General features: G+C 37.7%; 1 protein-coding gene across 1 annotated transcript; it reads right to left on the reverse strand.

The window, feature by feature from the left end:
* Positions 1 to 3,143: 3,143 nt before the first annotated feature.
* LOC117982733 (high mobility group protein DSP1-like) lies at positions 3,144 to 18,352 on the reverse strand. Its single transcript, XM_069499144.1, has 8 exons — positions 17,521 to 18,352; positions 14,192 to 14,422; positions 13,271 to 13,495; positions 12,301 to 12,513; positions 10,967 to 11,127; positions 9,989 to 10,163; positions 8,508 to 8,617; positions 3,144 to 7,997 (listed from the first exon to the last, which is right to left on the reverse strand). The coding sequence occupies exons 1-8, from the start codon at positions 17,830 to 17,832 to the stop codon at positions 7,910 to 7,912; spliced, it is 1,515 nt and encodes a 504-aa protein (XP_069355245.1). The 5' UTR covers positions 17,833 to 18,352; the 3' UTR covers positions 3,144 to 7,909.
* Between the last annotated feature and the right edge of the window lie 1,724 nt (positions 18,353 to 20,076).

The following is a 20,076-nucleotide window of genomic DNA, read 5'->3' on the forward strand; positions in this document are numbered from 1 at the left end:
GAAAGTTGCCTTCTCTACGATCAAAACAATATACACCGTTACACGCATACCTTTCACATATTGACGTCGCTTGCTTAATAAATAAGTACAAAATAACTGAGAAAAATAAGCCAATGTTAAATATTCAAACCTATAATTTTTCAGTTATACCTACCAACTTCCAATTGAACGACAAGTTGGCTTCAGATAAAAAGAGCTGATTAAACAGTAATTGAGGGAAGGTTTTTCGTTGTGTCAAAAGCAGACTTGCTAAACATTTATTACTTTGATAATAACAAAAATAAAAAAGTGGACGTCTAGGTATCGGTTGACAATTATCATAATTATGTGTGATGACTTATAGACACTGTCGCGCCTCAATTCGTACCATCAAATAGATCGATAAATCACCCACTGTCAGATCTGTAAGTGAGAGAGAGTGTGTGAGATCTTTCGGAGCTCTTTTTCGTGACGCCAACATTACGAGAACATATCTAGAGTTGGTTTATTGGTCGGTCCTTTTAAGTAGAGCCTACAAGTAAGGTTGTATTGTGACGGCAACAGGCTTGTTGGCACATCTGTAGGAGTTTAATTTGATTAAGGATTTAAGTTGAAGTTCAAGAGATACCTAGCGGGTTCGTAGAGCGTTGTCTCTGTCACTGAGACTGACAAAACGTCACAAACGATTTTCGCCACGCGCCAAGATAGCCTTGTCGCACTGTAGGTATGAGTGACAGAGACAACGCTCTACAAAACCGAAATCTCATTCTAAAGCTCGATGTACAATATTTCTTGCAGGCTACTGTACTTAGTTTATTTTTACCAGGTGAACATATTTTAGTGAATATAAAGAGCCTATATTAATTAATACAGTTGTTCATAATCTTTTATAAACAAAAATAGTAGTACAAAATATAATAATTTACTATCTAACAAAATTTTAACAAAGGTTATTTTTAAATGACTGCCTCTTCGTTTACTTAACATACCTATAAACTATAGAACATAATAATATCTATTAGGTACCTATACCTACCTGTTGGTAAGTACCTACCTACCTCGAAGCAGTCATAATATAAAACAAAAAAATTATAATATATAATTAAGAAATTAGTAAAATACATAAGTAGGTACCTACTTAATATTCAAATTCCGAAAAAAACTAAATGTTTAACCATTTTGAAATCCTGGTATCCAGGTATTAGAATAATATACACAGGACTCGTAGCAACAACATTGGTAGGTATTTTATTTAAATCAACTTAGTTTTTGATCACAAGTATCTTAAAGTATCAAGTATCAATGGTAAATCTTATGACTGGTAACTGGACTGGACACAAAGTCGATAAACTTTTAACAGTGCATTGCAAACCTTGGTAAGTTTCAGACAGAAACAAAAAAAGAATAGCGATTATATGCATAAAAACTTAATTTCTTACTAAATTAGTGATAAGTTTAATTAAAAACTCCAAATGAATTTGATCCGAATTTTTTTTTAGACATGAATAATTTTGTACACATTGGTTACCCACCTTTGTTATCAAATCAATCAATAATAGTAATTAATTCGCCAAATTCAATAATAATTAATCGACCACTCATAATATGGTAAGGCGTCTTCTGAGGTATGCAATCTACAGTATTTACACGGAGTCCTTAAAATCTACTCCGGATTGACACGGTAGGAATGGCCTATGAATTTGAAATTTGGCAAAAATAAATTTGAAAACGGTTTTCTAATTTTAGTCCTAGGTACAAATTATTTATGAATTGCAGTAGAACTAATTTGCACCATTATTGTTCATCTTTCAAACGAGATGAGGGCCGGCCTCTTTTTGAAATACCTATTCATAAACCAATAACTAATAAATACTAATTATTATTTAAAAACCTAGGAATCCGTACTTACTACTTACCTAACAATTGGAACGAAAATAAATTCTTTGCGTCCTTCGAAATATTTTTTAATTTATTTTCATTTGTAATAAGAGTAAGAGCCATTACGCACTGTCGACTAGTCGCCCGGCCGACTAGTCGACAGTGCGTAATGGCTCTACGGCCGGCCTTACACGGGCAGCTTGAAGCAGTCAATCTATCCGATCCGAATCCGTGAAAATATGGATATAAAAATATCTACGTCATAATATTATGTCATAAGCTACCCATACAAAGAGTTCTATGACAACATTGGAACGTATTCACGTACTCGGATCGTATGAATGCGTAACCGACCTCAAGCTGCGACTGCATAGTGAACTAGTCTTCTACTTGCGTACATACATGGAACCGCTCGAGCAGTTGGGACTGCTCCGGGCGGTCAGCAACAGTTATCAATGGCTTCAAGCTGTTGATCAATGACTGCTCGAGCACTGTCGACTGTCCGTGTATTTTGATCACTGGCTATCTATTCGACCTGCCCGTGCAAGACCGACCGGACCTAAGTATTTAAAATTATTCCAAATTTCAAGTAGATGGGATTTTAGTCACACGTAGTGAAAATAAGGTATTTATTTAAAATGGCAGAGGAAAGAGTAAGTAGTAAAGAACTTAAGCGCCGTAAATACTCAGTCATTAAGTAAGGCCTATGTATTCGCGGCGCTTGCGTTTGAGACTCTGGGCCCATGGTCATCGGACACGAAAGCTTTTATAAACATCGTGTCCCAAAAGCTGATCCACGCGTCTGGTGACCCAAGAGCTGGTGCTTACTTCACTCAACGGTTGAGCCTTGCCGTTCAGCGAGGTAATAGCGCCAGTGTCTTGGGCACAATGCCCATAAATGACCATTTTGGACGGCGTATATTTTTTGTAAATATATTTTTTCTTGTAATAAGTTTTTTCTGTATGTATATACTATACTATATATAGTTATTTTTGATGGAAATAATTAATTGGATTTTTATGTAATATAAACTGTCATTAACTTTAATGGGCGATTTATCACCAACTCAAACTGGAGAATTTGTAATATAGGTCCTCCTACCGTGTCAAGAAGGCTTTATACTTAATTTATTTAAGTACTATCACGATCTTGCAGTCCTTTAAGTTATGTACAACTGTTTATTACTTATCAATTGTCATAAAAAATTAAACTTTATACCTTTAAACTTTTCAATACACGCAAACGCATTTCAGACGCAAAACAATTATTTTAAAATAAACGCTCATTTTCTAACCGATATTCATTTATTCGCAAACAAATTAAAAAAATTAACCATAACAATCTTGAATAGTTAAAGAAATATAATTTATCTAGGTAACTAATATTAAATATGTACACTTTTCGATACAAATAATAAAAATATCATTCACTCGTGCCTCTTTTTAGTTTACATCAGTTTTCTCCTTTTTCTTTCAAAATCTAGCTTACATTATAAGTAATACTTACAAAACTTCAAATGACTAACATTTATTTTTGACTATGCCTAACTATTGCCATTCTGATATCGAAAATATAAGGCAGCATCTTTCAATTTGACCTTATCCAAACTAGTCTATAATATTTTTGTCTCTGAATATATTTTATAAATACGCGCTTAAGTTTGAGTACAAAAAGTTTGATTTTAGATAAAACTTGAAGTATGATTTGAACTATAAGAACGAACTTATTTTACTTTCAAGTATTAAAAAAAATATTCAAACACCATGGCGTATATCGCATATTTGGAGAACAAAATAAATATAGAATAGCTATAGGTACTTTGAAACATCTTAATTGATTAGTTTTAAGGATGTAAACGGTTAACCTCAGAAAGTGATTACACTTGATATTTATTAAACGTATAGTTTACGAACAAGAGTGTATTTTCATATGTAAATCATTTTGTAATTCAGAAAATATATTAAGTACTTGAAAATTATGTCGTCGTACGTTTGTTTTGCAAAAAAAAATTGTTCTTCTTAACTGTCCCAAAATATTTAGGTACTTCAGATCTCTAATAGATCCTGTATAAAAATATTAACTATACCTTTAATTAGATTTATTCGGAACTAAAGATACGCGCAAAATCAATTTTTTTGATTTTGTACATTTATGACATCTGTGCAAAGGTTATATAACTCGTGCCTAAAATAAACGAATCAAAAATAGCGGCGGTTTACAGTAATCATTCCCTTTCACTTACACACTATACCTTAGCATAGTGTGCAAGTAAGACAGAGTGATTATCGCCGCCATTTTCATTATTAACACGAGTTATGCCCAAATCTCTAAACTTAAATAAATTAACAGGTCTATAGTAATGCTCTCCCTTTCTGCATTATAAAAAAAGGTAACACTAACTTTAAACTTGTCGAATTAATTTAGTTTATAGATAGAGTGACCTAATACGCACCGATGTCGTATTTTTGTTTCAAGTGATTGTCACCCTCAAGACTCAAGGGTAATACATATTAATTTTATGAAATACTAAATTCTGCGCACCAAAACATTAAAAAAATATATATATATATTATAATAACTACATATTATTAATAACAAAATCTTTCTCTATCGCTCACTCGCTTTCTCGCTTGCGGAAAAATTAAGACTGTTTATTTAGCACGCAGATTAGATAAACAAAATGCGTCTTCGCATATAACACCGACTTATTAGTCGGACGTAAATAACTTTTAAAATATCAATAAAACCGATATAACACTAAATGAGGTCACGAATATAAAACGATAAAGTATAGGTAATACTTGGGAATCACCTGCTCAACCCTAATAATTATTAAAACTTAAAATTATTAGGTGTCGGCCCCACTGCCAAAGTTCTAGAGTTCTGAGTTCCATATCCCATAGTCCCTGTACCTAATATTAGAACTCTTTATTACACTAAAGTTTTGACTGCGATATTAATAAATGACTAATGACACAGTTTACGACAGTTGGGGAACTTCTAACAAAATGTCGAGCTTGGTCGAGGCTGAACTGTTATTACATTGACGCACGTAGCCCTAAAGTAGCCCTATTATTCTTTGATTTTATGTGTGTCACCATAACGAGTTTGACATAAGTCATAACGTCGAGTCAGGATCAAACCGAGAGTTCCTTCACTCTAGTTCACTCTGCTAATAAGCTACTTGATGCATTTGTCTTTATAGAGCGCGCAAAATAAGTAGTCCAATCTGAACATCGTACAAATCGATGAAATGGTTTGACTGCACATTGTACAAAACAGATCTGTACCGGGCTTCTGTATTTAAGCCTTAGTCTATGACCTGCACAAACTGTCGTGTTGCAACTTCAGATAGTACTACTTGTTTGCGATCATTGGATTTGTCAGTTTTGGGAGCAAGATGAAGAACTGTGAACTCGGAACTCTAGACAGTGAAATCAACGCCTTAGGTGCAACGCACACCTACAGAGTGGAAGTGAGTCACAGCGTTTTTGATGACTGACACTCGGCTTCATTAATTTCGTCATACTGTTGAAATTAGTATAATTGAAAGGAAAACACTAACAATATGTAAGGGCGCGTGGAGTCACCCCCGCTATGCCACAATAAATAAAGCTGAATAATTTTATTACAATATGAGCTTAAAAAAGGTTCGAGACGCTGCGCGTTGTGAGTCGCGCCGCGCTAATAACTTAAACATATGGTCAAGTATGACAGCGTTCATGCAGAAGTGTTTGCTTGTTATATGGCGTAGTACGACGCGCAACGCAACGCACCACGCGACGCGCAAGGCACCGCGTCTACAGAAAAACTTCTTGGTTTTTTTTTAAAAATGATGCTGCGCCTCAGCTCCACTCCACTCCGTAGGTGAGCATTGCGCACCTAAGTTTTATTTTAAATTATATATTTAACACTTTCATTACAAAATTAATATGCAGGTGGACCCGTATTCAAAAACTCTACAATACAACCATTTAAATGGAAGATGTAGACCAACCGATAGCGCGGCCTTTGATATCGATATCTAATCGATACATAGATATCGATTATAGATATAGAATTGTATATCTATAGTACTACAACATACACTTTTCAAAGATTTCGCAAGCTCGAAGTTCGAAATCGCACCAGGTTTTGCCTTACCTCACCACATAATGCGTCCAAACTAAGAATAGGAATGATTTGCCGCCATATTGTGACGTCTCAACTGGAAATTTCAGTAAGGTTAACAATCTAATATTATAAAGAGGTAATGTCGTTAAATTTGTTTGTAGGGGGTAATCTCTGGAACTACTGAACCGATTTTGAAAATTCTTTTACCAATAGAAAGCTACATAATTCTTAGTGACATAGGCTATATTTTATTTTCAACGGGATTTAAAAAAAATCTAGATCAGCTAGTTTTCAATAAAGTACTATTAAGTAAAACTTAATTGGATAATGTAGAAACCAATTGTTGCGTATGCAAATTATTATTTGTGTCGTAATTTTCAAATGAAAATTGACAGATATACTTCATTGGCATTCCTATTCTCAGTTTGGTATTATTATATCAGCTATTGAGCTAGAATTTCAGTATTTATACATGGCGAAAAGACAATTATTCAAAATAGTCTGGAATTTAAATAATTAGGCGGTTTTATATCCTAACCTAGCGCCAAAATTGAAAAAATAACGTCCCTAAAGTCAACCACATATTACTAGAAAATGTCGATCAGAAAAAAATTTATCGATCAGAAAAAAAATTAACGCGCGCGCCGAATGGCACTCTACTCATGCATTATGTACAAGATTCTAGAACTCGCAGACTTAGACTCGTTTGACGGCGACCATTAGAACCTGAATTTATATGAAAATTGACGAGCCTATGCGCACGAAGTTGCGGCAACTTTGTGCGCATAGACACGGCCATTTCCATGTAAATTACAATTTCCAACAGTCGCCGCCGACTAAATTGCTGGGCGACTAGTCGACCGTGCGTTAATGGGTCTTATCAGAATTATGCCGGATAGGATGTGCGCTTCTGATGTAATGCAGTTAGTGTGACAAAAAGTTTTCTGACCCATCTCATTATACCATAGACTTTACATGGCGAATATAATTTGTGCTCGGTGATGAGTAAGACAGAAGATACAAAACGGACGAGAGCAGAAGAGGTAGCTTTTACAAATGTCACCCAAGTGTCGTAGTTTAAAGTCTTCACTTTAGATAGTTATATACCTACTTACTTCTCTTTTTTAATATATTATAATATCGCGGTTTCTGATAGACAGTTTGTAATAACATGCGGCAGGCAATAAAAGTGCTACCGGACTACAATTTTTGTGTCTTCAACCTTTTTGTCACTAAAAATTTAGTACAATTCGTAACAAACAGAACTTATAGTATCACTAACTTGGTGTCTGTCTGTCGCACACGTTTTGTTCAGAAATGGTGAAAGGCTGGGGTGACTGCCCTGCACAAAATCGAACTCAAAAATGCGGAAAAAAAACAGATTAACAGAGGATAACTAATGATGTTTGATTTAAACAAAATAACAAAATTGCTTCTTTAAGAAAACACTGGGGTTATCTTTGCGGGTTTCTTTGAAAAAACTGCTGATTTTTAACTCTTTCCGTGCAATTTTAACAAAGAGCGCAGGCTTGTAGCACTTTTTTTCGTTACGTTATTTTTTGACGAAATCGCACCTAAAACGCAACGCAGAACAACTGAGTGGAGTGGAGTAGAGTCGCAACGTCTTTTTTGATAGCAAACTCAAATTCAGCTTTATTCACTGTGACTTCAGATTGAAATCGGTATAAAGAAAAGAAAAGATGGAGCAGACTATGGCTGAGATCTATAAAACACACTTTACAGATACTCTTTGCTCAGAGTTAAAATGAGACGAATTTATGTGAGCATCATACATCTGTCTCGTTTTAACTCCAAGTAAAGTGTAAGCAGAGCTAGTAGATCCTCAAAGCACTAGTCGTCACTCAGCGCGTTATGACTCCACTCGGCGTAACTCGGCGCACTGCGACACTAGTCGGCGCGACTCGGCGCGCTATGACTCTACTCGCCGTCACTCTGTTGGTCTGCGCTGGACGTAAGATTATTTGCCGTGTGTTGCGGGTCTAAGTTACATAACCTCCAAGTCCTCCTGTAACAAAAGATTGCTACTGTTAAAGTTAAACAGCTCAGTTTTAAATAATAACATGATTTAATTACTTCTCAATTGGGTATTTGACTCCAATTTTTTTTATTACTTTTAACTAGGATAAAAATAATGACGTAAACTGAAAAAACTAATTAAATCACAAAAAAAAAAAATATTTCTGAGTAGACAGAGATAGCGATATAGCATTTTGACGTCACACCTTACTAATGCCTTAGTAATCTGTCATGCCTGTCGTAGAGGCGATGGCCGTTGGAGCCGGAAAGTTCTTGAGTGGAGACCGCGTTCAAGTAAGCGTAGTGTGGGACGCCCTCCAGCACGATGGACCGACGATATGAAGAGGCTGGCAGGAAGTGGCTGGATGAGGAAGGCTGAGGACCGGGTGTGGTGGCGCTATTTAGGAAAGGCCTATGTCCAACAGTGGATGTCCACAGGCTGATGATGATGATGATGATGATAATGATGATGATGTAATAATCTGTGCTAGTGACTCACTTGTACTCGTTATCGGCCACATACTCCACCAGCTCCTCTTCCTCGTCCGGCTTGAGAGGCGGTGGCTGCACGAGCGCTAGGGGACCGCCCTTTTTGTATGCCGTCATCTCCTGAAAACGATCATCTAATCGTTACAAAAAAGATTTATACATTCACGAAAGAGGGCGCGACGAATGAGACTACGAGCTGCCTATTCACATTGTTTGTTATGTTCAACCAAGTCTCGCTACCACGCAGTACAGCTAGGTGATTTGCTAACTCAGTGTCTAAAGCGCTTTATTCACCATCCATCTTGCTGTACGTCCCGCCAAGGTCAGCTCAAGGCCGCGGTGCTGGATGTAGCGTGCGCGCATCAAGCGTGAGAGAGAGAGAGAGAGAGAGAGAGAGAGAGAGAGAGAGAGAGAGAGAGAGAGAGAGAGAGACTGACGAGCACTCACGTTACGAAACAACCTCTAAATGGTAAACTCTGCTGTACAGCAAGTCTATTCACGATCAAGCATGCACGACGCAGGACGACTCTGCTGTACGTCCGCGCTATTCACTGTCCATCGGCCCGACGCGGGTGGTGGTGGGGGCGCTCGCTGGATGCAAAATTCATCGTGCACATCCAGCAAACAATTAATAATAATTATCGACGTACGTCAAGCCTATTCACGGTCTTTTTGCATCGTGCATCGTGCATGGCCTTGGCGGGACGTACAGCAAGATGGATAGTGAATAAAGCGCTTAACACTGAATGATAGCCGCCAAGGTTGGTTGGTTCTACATTGCTGCTTCACTGGGTGATATTAAAATATTTTTTAGTAGAAAAAGCTTCAACGGATTAAAAAATGAGCTCGGTGTCTAACACTGAATGATAGATTCAGTGTTAGACACTGAGTTAGCGAATCACCCCGCTGCTGGTCGGTTGACAAGAGCTGGAACGTTCACAGTACTCACACTAACGCAATTTTATTACTTAGCATGTTCAAAATCACTACCTACCCTTATAAATGCGAAAGTGTGTTTGTTTGTTGGTTTGTCCTTCACATAACGGAGCATCGGAGCCGGCCCAGCTCCTTGGCGATATCCGCCATGGTGTACTCGGGGTTCCTGGCCTTCACCTTGGAACGCTATGTGTATTAACAGTTTGAACTCACCCTATCATATCTCGCCTTGTCCTGTTCACTGAGCGACTCGTACTTGAACTTAGTCTCAGGGTCGGCCGCGGCCCAGCGCCGGCCCAGCTCCTTGGCGATATCCCCCATGGTGTACTCGGGGTTCCTGGCCTTCACCTTGGAACGCTATGTGTATTAACAGTTTGAACTCACCCTATCATATCTCGCCTTGTCCTGTTCACTGAGCGACTCGTACTTGAACTTAGTCTCAGGGTCGGCCGCGGCCCAGCGCCGGCCCAGCTCCTTGGCGATATCCCCCATGGTGTACTCGGGGTTCCTGGCCTTCACCTTAGAACGCTATGTGTATTAACAGTTTGAACTCACCCTATCATATCTCGCCTTGTCCTGTTCACTGAGCGACTCGTACTTGAACTTAGTCTCAGGGTCGGCCGCGGCCCAGCGCCGGCCCAGCTCCTTGGCGATATCCCCCATGGTGTACTCGGGGTTCCTGGCCTTCACCTTGGAACGCTCGTCGTTGCAGAACCAGAAGAATGCCGAACTGTTGAAGTCAAAGTCAAATAATTTATTAAAAGTAGGTACTATTGCACACATTTTGATGGTTCGTCAATTGTTGGATTTTTAAGATGATATGATCATATCATCTTAATGATAATTAATTACGTAAACTTAAAACTCAAGCTACGAGGGTTCCAAACGCACTCAGGTTTGAGAAGAGCCCACAATAAACTCAGAACATAATCATAATAATCAACCCATCGCCGGCTCACAACTGAGCACGGATCTCTTCTCAGAATGACAAGGGTTTGGCAATGTGCAGTGTAGAAAAGTTGACCTCACACACCTTTTTTTAGACATAGAAATAGAAATAGAAATTCTTTATTTGCATAATGTGTGTTACGAAAGATGATAATTATTATACAGTTCAACACATTAGCGTACAAATATTGTGGTAGGTAGTATTTAGGAACACAATACCTACATACTACTTACTACAATACTTTGAGAACATTATGACATGCAGGCACGCATGTTTTCTCCCGATTTTTTCCTTCACGTTGAAGCAAGTGACATTTAATTGCTTAAACCGCACATAACTCCGAAAAATTAGGGGTGCGTGCCACTGTTTTCTAGTTAAATAAGCGTTAAACTCTACATAATATATCAGAAATTACCAGTGACCTGCCATGGCAAGTCATCACCTTTTCCATAAACGAAAATAGCGTAGCGAGCGCAATATTTTTCATAGAAATTTTATCAAGTTAACTATTTGATTATATTACTTAACAATAATTCAATTGTATTAAAAATAGTATTTAAATAAATTCGCGACCATAAACTCACAGCGATCGCTTGGGCGCGTTGGGGTCCTTCTGTTGCTGTCTCTTTCTGCCGCGCACCTTTACGTCTTTGGGCGGCACGTAGTTCTGCATCTCCAGGTCGTAGCGTTTTTTGTCTTGCTCTGCCATCTCGTGGAACCTTTGCTTCTCCTTCTCTGACATAGTCTGTAGACAACAAAAGGGGGTTTAAGGCTGGGATCTATAGAGCGCACTTTGACTTTGCTCAGACTTAAGATTGAGTTAAAACGAGACAGATTTATGTGAGAGATATAGCTCTGTCTCGTTTTAACTCTGTCTTAAGTCTAAGCAAAGTCAGAGTGCGCTCTATAGATCTCACCCTAAAAGTTGTAGCTATAGACCACCTTAATAACCTACTCGTACTTGATCTTGTACAGTAGCCGGCAAGAAATATTGTACATCGACCTTTAGAATGAGATTTCGACTTTGTAGAGCGTTATCTTTGCCACTCATACCTATGTGACGTTTTGTCTCTCTCAACGACTGAGACAACGCTCTACAAAACCGATAGCTCTGTCTAAAGGTCGATGTACCGCGTACTGTACATCGATCTTTAGCAAGAGATAGCAATTTCGTAGAGTGTTGTCTCTCTCTGTAAGTAAAGGAATAAATCCAAAAACCAGGGTTTAGGCTCCGTTTTTCCTTTTGAGGTACGGACCCCTAAAAAGGGGATAAAATACTCACCTTCAACCTTTCAGTGCATTTCTTGGAGAAGGCGGCAAAGATGACGTTTTTCTCCACTAGGACTGTTTCTTGTTATAGTCTTATCGACAGTTTTGCACAAAGAATGCATACGGAGTTTGCGATCAAGCTGTTTATTGTACGGGTACCGCGTTTGGTGAAGCCTTAAAACCTTACTTAAAGAAAGGAAAAGGGGAAAAAATACTTACATTCCACCTTTCAGCGCATTTCTTGGAGAAGGCGGCAAAGACAACGTTTTCTTCCGGGTATTTCTTCTTATGCTCCTCCCGGCAGGTCTGCACAAAGAACGCGTACGCAGTCATGCGACCGCGTTTATTGTACGGCTATGCTCGCGAGATCCTGCTGTTGTTGGTGAAACCTTAAAACCCTACTTAAAGAAATAAAAGGGAGAAAAAACACTTACATTCCACCTTTCAGCGCATTTCTTGGAGAAGGCGGCAAAGACAACGTTTTCTTCCGGGTGTTTCTTCTTATGCTCCTCCCGGCAGGTCTGCACAAAGAACGCGTACGCAGTCATGCGACCGCGTTTATTGTACGGCTATGCTCGCGAGATCCTGCTGTTGTTGGTGAAACCTTAAAACCCTACTTAAAGAAATAAAAGGGAGAAAAAATACTTACATTCCACCTTTCAGCGCATTTCTTGGAGAAGGCGGCAAAGACAACGTTTTCTTCCGGGTGTTTCTTCTTATGCTCCTCCCGGCAGGTCTGCACAAAGAACGCGTAGGCAGTCATGCGACCGCGTGGTTTGTTGTAGGGCTTCGCTCGCGGCATCCTGCCTTTGTTGGTCGCTTGTGCGATGAGGGCCTGCTGCTGAGCTTGCTGTTGTAACTCCTGGGAACAATGTTTTCAATATCTTATTTATTTTCCTAACTTACATAATAATAATATAGCATACAGACAGTTCACTATAACTTACCCTGTGGCGTTATGTTGGCACCATTGCAAATCACACAATAACAAACCGTAAGTTCTAAGGAATAAAGCAAACAATACGACAATGGTGCCAACATAACGGCAGGGGTCGAGTTATAGTGAACGATCTGTACAGTGCGACGAGGCTCTTTTGGCACTTGAATGACATTGACAGGGGGGTGCTGTTGGAGAACAAAGGCTTAGACTATTCAATTCTCCCTAAATGTGACACTGGCAATCTGTGCCCAGTTGGCACACCTAAAAGCCAATAATTGGGAATTGAATTGAATTAGATTATTCAAACAAGAAGAAAGGGGACACTTGCAACGTTAATTCCGATTTTCGCCACGCGCCAAAAGATCTTTGTCGCATTGTAGTTAAATGATTTTGAGTAACCAACCAATCACAAACGCCCACCGAATTTTTCGTCTTTGTCACTTGTATGGGATTACGTAACAGAGAAAGTGCTATACTAACTTCTCTCTGTGGATATAGGCACGGTATGTACTCGTTATTAAATATTACTTAAATACATAATAATATCAACAACAACAAATTTTGTTTCAATAATGCGTGGCCATTGTTGCAATTATTGTTCGATATTCTTTTAAATATTCAAACTTGCAGCAGGGTTCACTGTGGATAAAAAAACAATAGCAGCAGTATTATATTTTACCTGTAAGGTAGCAGACTGCCGTTGCAGCGCAGCCTGTATTTGTTGCTGCTGTGACGCCTGTAACTGTTCCTGCAGAGTTTGCTGCTGTTGTTGCAGTGACTGCGCTACTTGCTGCTGCAACGCCGCCTGCGCTTGCACTATAGCCTGAGCCTGCGCCTGGCTCACTTGCAACTGTATGGATTGTTGTTGACTACCCTGCTGCTGTTGTTGTTGCTGCTGCTGCTGCTGTTGTTAATAATAATAAAATAATAAGGAATTGTATAGACTGCCATGAACGGTTGTTTATGTAAAAATTAGTCAGCCACAAGTTATAAGTTTTAAAATTTACTGATAACATTCAATTTTTTGAGTGTTTTTAAAAGCTAATAAAAAACTTGTCACTGTATATTTTTCCCCTGAATCGAAAAATTATTTTTACACAGACCTATACAACGATACCACATATCATGAGAAAGAAGAGAAAAAAATTCTTCTCCACTTTATGTGTACTTTACCTCCATATTTTTTTTAAACATTTTTTTACCACTTTTTACACTTATACCCATGCCAAATTACACATTTCTAGTACTAAGGGTGTGATCTATAAAGCGCACTCTGACTTAGCTTAGAGTTAAGACAAAGTTAAAACGAGACAGAGCTATCTATATCTCTCATATAAATCTGTCTTGTTTTAACTCAATCTTAAGTCTGAACAAAGTCAAAGTGCGCTCTATAGATCTCAGCCTAAGAGACTTGTCTCTTGAGTCTGAGCTAAGCCATGGACGGACGGATGGACATACAGATACGGGACATGACGAAACTAGAAGGACAGACATACATGGCGAAACTATAAGGGCTCCTTATTGACTATGGAACCCTAAAAAAAATTGATATGTTATTTAATATACTGATTTACATGTAAAAGGCCTTATTGATATTTACTTGTTGTTGTTGTTGTTGTTGTTGTAGCATTTGTTGCAACGTTTGTTGCTGGTGCTGCAGTGTTTGTTGCAGGTTCTGGGTCTGGTGCTGGAGCGCCTGTTGCAGGTTTTGTTGCTGCAACTGTTGTTGCAACTGATTCTGTTGGATTTGATTCTGAGCCTGGTGGTTCTGCTGGATCTGGCCGTTAGCCTGGTTGCTTTGATCCGAATCCGGGCTAGACTGGTTTTGGGGCTAGAACAAAATATTTTTGATTTAATTATATACTACTAGCTTATGCACGCGACTTCGTCCGCGTGTACTACACAAATTTCAATCCCTTAGGGATTGAATTTTTAAAAATCCTTTCTTAGCGGATGTCTACATCATAATAGCTATCTGCATGCCAAATTTCAGCCTGATCCGTCCAGTAGTTTGAGCTGTGCGTTGATCAGTTAGTCAGTCAGTCAATCACCTTTTCTTTTTATATATTTAGATTATAGAATAGACCAAATGATGACCACAACTGGAACCGTTGCGTGGATTTAGGTTTTTAAAAATCTCGTGGGAACTCTTCAATTTTACAGGATAACAAGTAGCCTACATCTGATCCCAGAATGCAAGTTTTCTTTTTAAGACCAATGTTACTTTGCATTTTCTGCCTGTACTGAACAAAAATTATTCAAACCAAAAACAAAATAAGACTGTGACCTACTATTATTGTTTGTTATCAAAAAGGTATGATAACCTATAAACCACTAACTGTGGTATAAGGCATTATAATAAAATCAAACTTAATAACTAAGAAGTTGTAAACAATTTTCGAAGAAATCAACGATAACCACATTTAATCATAATCAAAGGAGTACTTTGGTAGTTATGAGGGAATGACTGGATGTACAAACATAGATTGCTTATACCATACCTATTCATGTCACATCACTACCTATTGATTTGATCCTATTACATGACTTTTTTCACATAGGACTACTTAATATGATCTTTTTCTAATTAATGTGTAATTAGAGATGGGCATTATTGGTATTTTTATATGATTTTCGAATTCTGGCACTTCTCTTTTGCTACATTATACCTACCCGAGTTAAACTAAGAGTTATGATCAAGATTAATTGTGCTGATATTTTACATGTAATTTTTTACGAAAAATTGAATAGCCGCATTTATTATCCGCATGTATGAAAATTTGCTTTCTGTGAAACGTTGCATTAATTCAACTAATGTTTTCACTTTCTAACATGCAGCGATGCGAGTGTTCTCGCTCGCTTGCTCTTTAGCGCCTTAGCTCGGGTCAATGACCGTGCGCACGCGAATTTAAACAAATCAGGGTTCATTTTCAAAATTTTGCTTTGTGATTTTTCACAGGCTACTTAAAAGCTGAGATCGATAGAGCATAGGTACTTTGACTTTGCTCAGACTTAAGCTTCAGTTAAAACGAGACAGATTTATGCCAGCGATATAGCGCTGTCTCGTTTTGACAGTGTTTTAAGTCTGAGCAAAGTCAAAGTGCGCTCTATAGATCTCAGCCTAAGGTTGCAAGTGTTAAATAATATGAAAAAGCTTTCACATGATTTTTCATAATATGTTAGCTGTGAATAATTGTCCAACTCCAAATTTAACGCCCGTCAGAAACTTAATTTTAATAAGTGTAACATATTACAGAAAGCTACCAGTTACCACTTAGGTATCACCATTTATCATGACTATGCTTACCACACATATGACATAAAAACTCTTGTTGCGATTAGAAAGCAATGATATTAAACATTAATCCTTATCCTAAAACCTGAAGAAATGCAGCAATCTCAAGTTTGCAGATCCAGTTACGGTTAAGCGTTAGTATTGCGCCCGCGGCGGAGGGGGATGAATGGTTAGGGGCATTCAGGACCTCCTCCTTCAGGAGCTTCTGGCTTCACGCTTTACAAAAACACTCTAAGTGTTGTCTAAAAGACAAGACAGCTTGAAGTCAGGATGATTCCATTTCGTTCTGAGATATTTTTATTTATTCTTCTGCTGAACTCTTCTTAGTTGAACCCCCCTCGTCCCTTAACTATGAAGAATTCAGTTAAAATTTCGGTAAAACGAACCTAGAAAATTGATATTTTTTAAATTTTTAATACCTACTTATCTCGTAAAACATTATGAATTGCCGTTTTTGGCTTGCAGGCGGGTACACCCCCCTCCGCTACGGGCTGACAGCTACTACAGCTTACTACAGCTGAGCCCTAGTTACTATTTTAAGGTGTAAATGTTGATAATTGATGTAAGTCAGTCAGTTATTTTTTAATTAGTTAATTTAGACTAACTACATAAATACGTAAGTAGGTACTACTTAAATGAATATCGCTGTACTTCAGTACCCATATTGTAATGTGTAACTGTGTTTGTTTGTTGGTTTGTCCTTCAATCACGTCACAACGGACCATCGGTTCGACGTGATTTTTTGCAAGGGTATAGTAGGCTAGTAGGTAGGTACTTTTTATCCCGGGAAATCAATAAGTTCCCACGGGATTTTTAAAAACCTGAATCCACGCTTACGAAGTCGCGGGCATCAGCTAGTAAGTAATAAAAAAATCTCACCCACACTTCAAATAGCTCTGTTTTGAATATAGTAATTTGACAAAATCGAGAGTAGTAATACAAATCCATTTTAATTTCTTCTGTACCTAGGGAGTTAGATATTTAGGTATTCTATTAGGTACCCACTACCCAGGCAAAAAACCTTCCATCTATATAACTTAATAAATTGGTGAATCGAAGTAAATACCTATTTTTAAAAATGGAATGAAAGCAATTTATTGGGTACCAAAATATTACAAACCATTTACTAACACTTTTGTTTGAAAGTTGAAATGAAAGGTTAAAACAAAGAGTACTACATAGTCACTACGTTTTGTGGTTTTAGTTAAAAAATATTATCGAACTTTGAAGAAAGTTTGAACCTCTTCTCAAAGTTTGATTCACACTCACTTTGACTAGGTACCTAGTCTGTGGTTTGATTTAACATTTTTCATTCTTAGTGATGTGAAAGAGATGTAAAAAACGATAAAATAAAAAGTTTGTCAACTGTATCCTTGATATTCCTGTATACTTAATGTTAAAATTGCGCAATGTTTCTTACCAAGTTTAACAATAATTCATTAAAAGTATAACGTAGGTTCAAAACACACCCATAGACTAAAGGACCAATACTGCCAATATTACAGGACCTAAGCCGCCCTATTCCATTTACAGGGTTACTGATATAATCTTTGCCCTATTCCGAAAAAAATTGTTTTTTTTATTAATTATTATAATTTAGTAGGTATATAAACTCATGGATTATGTAACTATACCGTGGGTGATGACGTCTGTTGCGATTCTACTGACCCTGAGGCATACCACCATGGTTGTTGAGGAGATTCTTCTCGTGTATTGGACCCAGTCATTAGACGGTAATCAAAACTTGGCGTAGAGTTGTCAGCACCATTATTAGAAAAACCACCAGTCATTTTATAGGTGTATAATTGATGGGTTGCAGAAGCGGTACTTCTAGCAATCTCTTCATTTAACTGTTGTTGATGCTGTATTTCACCAGATCCACCGGGCCACCACGAGGCTTCGTCGCGCGCACCCCAAGCGCCCCCCGTTGCGCCCCGTTCCCCCATATCACAATCGGCGCTGTCGAATAACCAGTTTCTTTATTCCACTTCAGCTGCCTAAATTATTCTTTGTTTTATGTCGTTTTTGAAAGCATATCCTTTATAAAGAAATTTAATTGTTATTTAAGCTTTCCTTTGTTATCTCGAGAGCTATGTATGTTTCCACCGACACAACAATATTTCAAACACTGACTAAGCTTTTCATCACAAAGAATCCAAGTGATTACTTATTATAAATCATTTTATGAGAGAATGAAAGGGATTAATTGTGAAAACACTCGAGTTCGATTAATAAAAAACTGCCGGTTATAAGTTAACACTCCACGCGCGTACGTTTTGTCTTCGTTCGTATTCGAGTCAATACATTTGGCAACGTCGCATAAGTAGGACGCTAAACAAGTGCGCAGTGGTGCCCTCAACGCGCAGCGGACATTTTAAAAATGTTCCATGTCTACGCGAAGAGAGGCCGAACTTGCACGAAGTGGCAACAAGCTTTTCCAGCAACTGTGAACCGGTCAATAAGGCGATTAGCGCAGCCTCATACCTACACTACTATTTCTACCTCTATACCAAAATTTTCGATTGTTTCTATGAAATTGCTGGCTATTTTAATATAAAAACTGATTATAAGTCACTTCAATCATATTCAAGTAGGTAATGTAATAGTTTGGAACCTGGCCTTCATAATACTTACCTAGGACCGAGGTACAAATTCCAAACTAAGGGGAATTGGTTTAAAATGCGCTACATGAATAGTTGTAATATATAATTAATTTATTATATGCCAATCTATCTTGTCCTGACGAAACCACATCATCGTCTGGAGTACTTTTTTTTCTTCTTCTGGCTGTAGGTACACAGATTAGCTGGAGTACTTTTGCACTCTTCTGATTTTATTATATTCGTCGTTACAAATAACTCCCTAAATTGTTTTCATATATCATCCTAAATTAACCTCATTTTCAGATTATTCAGTACCAGATTCATGACGAACATTCTTTATAACTATAAACTAGTATGTAAAATTATTGCGACCAGTAGGTAGGTATCTACTGGTCGCAAAGTAAGAGCCAGCAATTTTTTTTTATAGATGCAATATCAACAAATTGAGAGAATATAGAGAATATCGAGACAAAATAAAATGCTTATTATTTATTTTCAATGTTTGTACATTGAAAAAATATTTTTGTCTGGAAAAACCATTCAGATATCAACAAAAGCCTATAGAAATTAGAAACCCAAACTTCTTTACTTTACTGCCTTTTCAGCAATAAGTAGGTATATTGAACTCAAGAAAATTTTAAGACTAATGGAACGGGGAAATAGGTGCAGATGGAACATTAGAAACATTAACATTTTGCGAAATTTAAGTTGTCTTTTACATAGGTATCGAGGCGTTACCTATGTAAAAGGCGTACCTATCATAAAGAAGCAGCATTGGAAAATACCTACGTAACCATTCTCGATCGTTTCGCTGCAGAACAGCATACATAGGAACCCTCAATATTGTGATTGGTTTTTGTTTTAGGCCATTTTGATTTGAATCTGGATCAAGTCAAACATGATAATCGGGAGAATTTCTATTAGGTTCTTCAATCAAGTAGGTATATGAAGTCGCCCGTTTTTATGTCGATTAATATAACTCACGTTGAAGCGGGTGCTTCAACTAGGTACCTCGAGAATCGACGGTGATTATAATCTGGGGCTAATTATTTTTGTGAAATCTCTGGTTTGACTGGTTTAACCATACAAATTAATTAATTAGCTGCAAATATTTTTGTGATAAATAAATTTCAATCATCTTCCTGCTTTTGCTTTTCGGATTCTCCGGCATCTTATGACAATTTTGAGATTTCAGAAAGAAAGCGATTAATCTAATAAGTGTCATAAATTGGATTTAAACATACTTGGCAATGGCAATACACATAACTGCGTTGCAATGCAAATGTTTTCACATCAGGAAACTACGAAGGTACCTCCCTAGATACAAAAACCAATATTTAAAAACATAAATTATAAATACTACAATATAAAGAGATGTAAGGCGGTTCTATCAGCGATCTTTAATTTTATTGACGAGACGAGATTGACGCTGAAAACCAAAAGTAAGTATAAATGCGTAAAAAACGGCCAAGTGCAAGTCAGACTCACGCACCAAGGGTTCCATACTACAGAAGAAGTACAACGGTAAGAATCACTTTTGTTAACGAACCGCAGAACTATCTTTGTTTATAGAGGTTTATTATTACT

The sequence above is a fragment of the Maniola hyperantus genome, chromosome 6 (genome assembly GCF_902806685.2).
Source record: "Maniola hyperantus chromosome 6, iAphHyp1.2, whole genome shotgun sequence".
In the NCBI taxonomy this organism is placed as follows: Eukaryota; Metazoa; Arthropoda; class Insecta; order Lepidoptera; family Nymphalidae; genus Maniola; species Maniola hyperantus.